General features: G+C 34.8%; 1 protein-coding gene across 1 annotated transcript; it reads right to left on the reverse strand.

Annotated features, from left to right (window-relative positions):
- Positions 1 to 757: 757 nt before the first annotated feature.
- Positions 758 to 2,680, reverse strand: LOC140767985 (vignain-like). Its single transcript, XM_073108054.1, has 4 exons — positions 2,174 to 2,680; positions 1,682 to 1,917; positions 1,375 to 1,512; positions 758 to 1,128 (listed from the first exon to the last, which is right to left on the reverse strand). The coding sequence occupies exons 1-4, from the start codon at positions 2,619 to 2,621 to the stop codon at positions 865 to 867; spliced, it is 1,086 nt and encodes a 361-aa protein (XP_072964155.1). The 5' UTR covers positions 2,622 to 2,680; the 3' UTR covers positions 758 to 864.
- Between the last annotated feature and the right edge of the window lie 4,353 nt (positions 2,681 to 7,033).

Genomic DNA, 7,033 nt, shown 5'->3' on the forward strand with positions numbered 1-7,033 from the left:
AAAATGAACAAGCACAAATCTAACTATTCCACCTAAGCAACAACTCATCCACATAAGCAATGATTAATACACATAAGTAAATGACTAGAAAATAAATGCACCTATCATAGGGTCTAAACTGCAAGAGCAAACTAATAGGCAATTACAAAGATTAAATAATAGATAACTAGTCGGGGGCTGAATGTAAGTCCTAAAATTTATTTTTAGCCTCATTTTGGGTCAGTAATTGAACTGCTTTTTACTTCCAAGTAGATGTGTCTATTGATGACGAGTCCTTTTGGAGACAACTTTTTAATCGAATTAACACACTCATTCTTCATGGTTATTTATTTTTCATAAATAGCATTGCTGATTCTGTATAAATTTTCCTCACTAAATTCATTTGAGCCTTCCACATTTCGGAGAGAATATTGCACTATCCTAGTTTGACAAGTCACTCGAAGAGTAGCTTCTTTTTATGTGCAAGGTAATCGTTGTGTTATATAAGATCGAAATCTAATACTTTAGAGGTAACCAGTAGAGAGCGTTTTAAGGATATAATGTTTATTACTAGACTCATCTTATACAACTTACTATATTATGTTATTTGTGAGTTCTTTTAATTTATTTAATTATTTTATTTGACTCAGCTTTTGTGATATTTGAATTTAGATTGTTACCATCAACACTGATAACATGACCATCAACAATACGTTCTTGTAGCATACTACCCAGGAACTAAACTTGCAAAGCAAATGGACTACATAAGACAATGGAATGCCAATAAAGGAAGCTAAATTTTATTCATACGTATGATCTTGAAGAATTACAATTAACCCAACTGTTGTCTAATTCTTTTTTTGCAATTCTTTAGCTGCAGTGCTTTCAGAGTTCATCTTTGAGAGAAGCTCTGCTCTTGTTTGAATGGTTTGGCGAAGTCTTGATGGGGTAAGAAGGCTCCATGGCAATACCACAGAGCCCTTCTTCAGCCTGGATTCCGCGCTCCATTCTTATGTAGCCCTTCTCTCCCCAGTCGGGTCCCCATGAGTTCTTCACAGTCCAGTACTTTGTCCCATCTTGGGTTGTTCCGTATCCTACTATTGCAACTCCGTGGTCCAACTCTGTTCCACAGTCTCCAGTGAAAACACCCTGTCAAAAAATTAGAAGCATTAAAAGTTAGTGGCGAAGTGCCAATGATGTAATTGACAATGGGCCTATTAGGTCAAACCAATATCTAACAAAATAGTATGTAAGCAAGAATATTCCACTAGAGATATTAAATTCACCTATTAAAATGAGTAAAATACACTTTAGGACTAGAACCCATTTAACTTGAGTTCGTATTGAACTTCTTTGTTATGTTGACTAACCACCAAATCAAGTTTGTAGACAAACCTCTGAATAGAACTGGAAAGCCGTGCCACTTGCTTCAATGGCAACAGAGACAGGCTGGTTGGCCACAGCTTTCATTAGAGCTTCCTCGTCATTCGCAGGGACGTTCACGTGCCCGTCGATCACAACCATCGGAGAATTCTGTTACGTGTATAATTACTAATGTAAATATCATTCATCAGATAACAAGAATAACCTTCTCTCTAACTAATAACACATGTGTTGCTTTTGGTGTCAGCGTAGTAATTTGAAAACGATTTCAACTCTTCTAGCTATTTCACTATTCTATAAAAATCTTAATTATTAGTACCTTCGAGACATCGCATGTTCCATCATCCGCCAGGTAGGGATAATCTTCCTCCAATGTTATCCCTCCGTTCCTCTTAATGAACTCAAAGGCATACTCCATTAGACCTCCATTGCATCCATTGTTGTCACTGGTGTCACAATCTATAAGCTCTTGCTCAGATAAGGAAACGAGTTTCTTGGTTTTGATCTGATTTATGCCCTCCACCGCCACCACCGTCGAGAAAGCCCAACAGCTCCCTAGATGATTATAAAACTCTCAGCTCATATATATATATATATATATATATATATATATATATATATATATGTATATATATATATATATATATAATCTAACATTTTAATACGGTAAAGATATGACGAGGGCTTATTAGACTATTTTTCTTATGCAATTATGTGAAATACGAGCGGCCAATTTTTCAGGGGAAGGCCATTGTCGCTGTGTCATTGCTTGCAAATAAAAGAGTTAGCTTGCATGCGCATGTTCTCTTACCGCATTGCCCTTGATCCTTGACGGCGGTAACTGCGCCATTTTGCCTCCAATCCACCGAAGCAGGGAGATCCCGGACGCTTTCGTACGTGAAGCTCTCCGAACCGCGCGGCCTTCCGCGTCGCATCCTATGGTGATGGACCTTAGAACCAGCGTAAGTCCTCCTGAACTCTTCCTTTGTCATGTCTCCAAACTTGTTGAGCTTGAGTTTGTAGGGCTTGTCCTTCTTATTGAACTCATGGATGAACTTGACGTTCTCCTTGAACACATTGAACCTCTTGTTCTTCTCGTCGAGGTCCCTCGACACCGTGTGGTGGCTCCGCCATCTCTCGTACAAGTTCCATAGGCTCTCCTCCGATGCAACGTCCTTCTCCTCAAAGGGAAAGCTCCGGGATGGTGCGAAAGCTAGGGCTGATACTACGGCCAAGAGCAACAGAGTACTTTTCTCCATTATGGCAATGGATTTAGTTAAGTTGAGTAGTTGTGGATCCTAGGGTATCGAGATAGTGGAGTCTTATAGGGAGGAGGAGAACTATTAAAGGCTGTGTCGAGTAGCAAAGAGGTTAAGATGGTTAGTGTTGCTTGTGGGAAACAATAATCTTTTGAACTAAAATGGAGTGGTAGATGGTGATGAAGATGGCCACGCTTGGGAAGAGTAGCAAGGTAAGGCTCTCTATAATTGTTTCTCTTGGTGTGCAAGGAAGAGTTTGGGAGACCCACATGGAGATACAGTGACATGCAAATTGTGATTAAGCGTCCAAACACATTATAGACATTCTTAGCAGTTTCTCTCTCCATTTTCACAATTATTGCAATTAATACATAATGGAATATGGTTATTAATAAGGCTTATAATCAGTTAAATATGCCTGTCAAATAAGAAGAGAAATTCTACATAATTACATATCATAATATTTGTAAGGCTTAAGTACAAATTACCCTCGGGTTTAGGCGTAAAATCAAGGCGTCCAAAGAATTAGACATATTGCACTCAGACCGGCTAGGATTCCAAGCGCGCGGCAAGTTACCCTATTCCTAAATGCTGCACTATATGGACAAAAAAGGAAAGATGTACTAAATATATAGTTAGTTGTTCAAACAATATTAGAATAAACTTCGGCATGCAAGTGGATATATGTCAGACAGATGGGTGTTAGTAATTACAGTCTCTAAGTTGACGCAAGACCAAATTGACTTAACATCTACATCTACATTTCAATAGCAAAGAGTGTCCTACAAGCAACCACTTCTTGGTCTGTTACGTACAAATGCAGCTAATGAAACCAATTCAGTCGCGTAAAGTTGAAATCAGTTGTAACTGCCGAAAGATGTACTCTATTCAATATCCAGTCTTCCACACTTTTACCTCCTAAGGCTAAGGTAGGTGGGTTTCACACACAAAATGAAGAGGTAATTAACACTGACATCAGATTTAGAAATTAATAAAAGATCTACTAGCTATCTTGGATGTTAAAAGAACCTCTGAATATAGCATTGATATTTTTAGCTCTTTTCTTCTCTGCTAATTCCGAGAACTTCCATTATATGGCTAAGCATCTTCACATTTTAAAATAATTACAATTAAGCGTTTTCCGCGCATTTCGAAGTTCGTGGGATGTGTGACAACTATTCTTTCGTGTTCGAAACATGACGTGAAAAAAGTAATGCTCGTCCCAGAAGTTTTCGTACACACTGAAAGTTCGATTCTTCTTTTTAGTCACACAATTAGGGTGAAGAGAACAAGTGTAATATGGGTGCTATTTGATTTCTTATATAATTTATATATATATATATATATATATATATATATATATATATATATATATAAAGAGATACATGTTTATTTAAATTTTGTATCTAGAGAAATAAATAAATTACTTCTAGATTATATTTCATAACACTTTATTTGTTAAATAAATGTTTAGTTGGTTGTACCTCATAATATTATATTATGATGATTACCATGGATAAGTAAATAATAAAATAATTTTGAAAAATGCATACTTGACAAAAATAAGGACAATTTGCACCTAAATCAAAATGATTTATGATTTTACCTCACTAATCATTTTAGGTTTTCTTTGCAACTTTACCCAAACTATTTTAAAAGTACCAAAATTAACCCTTCACGGACTTTGAGGATATATTCTTACATTAAATGTGAGGAGATATTATTTGAAAATCACGTAAAAATAGATTTTTTTTTTCTCTAATTCTCTCTCTCTCTGGTGGGAATAAAGTAAAACATCTTATGAATATAGTTTTTATAACCCTTATTCTCCATATTGCAAACCATCTAAGACCCTAATATCTTCTCTACCGGTGAGAGCTCTCCCCTTCTCAAAACAACCATTGTTTGCGATTAATAGAAAACACAATAGTGTGCGTAGCAGAGGCTTTCCTATCCTTCACTGAGGAATTGGAGAGCATCAAGCTTATACATGTCTCTTCCTTAATTTTGTTTCACATTTTGTATATAATATTAAATTTCTTGTTAGTGAATTGGTGTTGGAATTCGAAGAAAAGAAAAAGGGTTGGTTGGAAGAGGTATTCATTTTAGATGTGATTAGAGATTCTTCAAGATTTTGGATGTATGTTCATTCACTTGTCAGATTTTTTATATGAATGATTTTTTTCATAAATTTAGAAGCTCTTATTTGTGCTTTTTACATAAATTTTGAAGTCTTTTTTTTAATGGAGAATGGCTGGTAATTGAGATGCCATGCAAACGTATTAACCTTTTATTGGAACATGAAAAACCATGATACACTTACTTAGGATTTTTTTTATTATATTAGTTATTTATTTTTATTAAAATAAAATTCTTATAGGTTACGTTCGAATGCAAGAGGGGTCGCGTTCGAACGCCCTTGTAAATACCTGCATTAGGTTCGCAAATACAGAGAACGCGGTCGGGCAAGTTTGAACGCTCGTGTTTGAACGCCTACATCGTGTTCGCACATACAGAAATTGAGTTTTTGGTGTGTTCGAACGCGATCGGCGAGAATCCTCTAGAATTAGGGTTACATATTGTTTTAAGACTTGTTGGCTAGCCTCTATAAATATGTGGATGGCAGCCAACTTTATTATGCTATTGGATTATTAACTTTTTGCCTCCTATCTTCTCTCTAGACTTCTCCCTTCTCCTTCTTCACCATCTTTCTACCTCTACCGTTGGCAAGGTTTCTCCTAACTTCTAATCTCCCTTGACTGTCGAATTGCCCCTCTTCTTTGGGATCTTGACTACTTTATTCCCTTCGTCTATATCCCTTAATCACATCCACTATCCACCTTCATCTCCATACCCATCTATAACCCTAACATCCACTTTACCTGTCACCATCACCATCACCCACGTTATTCCGTGTTTTTGTCATAGTTGCAATTTGAATCTACGAAAGGCATAAATACGAAAGTTGTAGATCAGGAAGTTATGAATCTAATACACTTAGTTTCATAATTTTCTGACTACAAAAGAATATCTGACAAATATTTTCTCACTTTTGCACGTACTAATTCCTATAATACATTCAGATCTTGAAGAAATCGTTGCGTAGCCGATATACAAGAACCCATCAAAGCAGTATCAGAGCTTATCAAATTGGTATTAGAGCTTATCATTGGTATCAGAGCTTATCATTGGTATCAGAGCTTATCAAATCAAAACTAAGTTTTTCTTAGTAATCTATAATAATTATAATCAGAGTAATATTTAATGTTTTATTATATATTATTGTATTATTCTATTACATTTGGCAATTTATGTAAAAACGATTCCTTTTTATACTTAACCTACTATAAACGCAATTCTTACAGAGCTCCACTGTGTTTGTTATTAGTTTATTCCACTATACTTATCCAACCATTGACACCTATTTATAATGGTCTGTGAAAAGATAGTATAGTTGCATTACAACTCTTTAAATAGTGCAAAATATAGAAAAGATGCGAATGTTATTGTACGTAATTTTAATATACTTTTAATTGCGGAATCCATAGATATTATTTCTATGATCATTACATATTATTTCTTTAATCCATAGATATATTAATATAATCCAAAAGAAAAAAAAATTACAATCTATAATTACTCACAAATATTTTGTAAGCATAATGGGCAAATGATTGGATGCGAATTATGGTACCAATTATTCATTGCCATTCTTTAAAATCTTTGATCGACTACATTTGAAAAAGTTTTTTCTATCTCAAAATTATATACTCATAAGAATAAATAGGTAAAATGTTAGTTTACTTATCAATATAGTCTGTTATTATTCTTACAGAGTAGTTTGCGCAATTTTCTTTATAGAGTATGAGAATCGGTTACAAAGTGATGCATTGATGACATTTATACAAGATGATATGGCTAGCCTTCGTGCAGAAACTACAATAAAAATTATTATTGATAGAATTAGAAGAAAAACAGAAGAATCATAAGAGCTCAAGAAAGAGACAAAGTCGAAATGAAGCAACAGTCACCCCCAACAATATTTATCGTGTCAAAACAATTAATGTCTCACTTAACAGCTCTTCTATAAAGGAAGAGTACTATAGGAATCAGACTCATATATTGATCTGCTAAGCATAATGGAGCACACGTTATTGTTATGTATTACGTACTATCACACATGATCATGCCCAACAGATACGCATAAAAATCATAATATGCATAATCTTACTGAATATCAAATAAAATTATTATGCACGAATGCATTACTATTAGTAAGAGAAAACGTATACACATGCATGATATGGATGCGAGGATTCCATAAGGTAAAACATTGCATTTTTTATACTACATCTAGATTATCAGAGTTTTACTTACCTAACATCACTTTCCTGATACTATCTACAACTGCG

Source organism: Typha angustifolia, chromosome 10 (genome assembly GCF_048772165.1).
Source record: "Typha angustifolia cultivar Huaian chromosome 10, ASM4877216v1, whole genome shotgun sequence".
Taxonomy (NCBI): domain Eukaryota; kingdom Viridiplantae; phylum Streptophyta; class Magnoliopsida; order Poales; family Typhaceae; genus Typha; species Typha angustifolia.

What these genes read in the sequence shown, in the direction of transcription:
- LOC140767985 (XM_073108054.1), bottom strand. Translation starts at nt 2,621, where the DNA reads ATGGAGAAAAGTACTCTGTTGCTCTTGGCCGTAGTATCAGCCCTAGCT. An exon ending in GAACATGCGATGTCTCGAAG is followed by an intron (nt 1,513 to 1,681) that starts GTACTAATAATT and finishes TACACGTAACAG; the next exon opens with AATTCTCCGATGGTTGTGAT. An exon ending in CTTTCCAGTTCTATTCAGAG is followed by an intron (nt 1,129 to 1,374) that starts GTTTGTCTACAA and finishes ATTTTTTGACAG; the next exon opens with GGTGTTTTCACTGGAGACTG.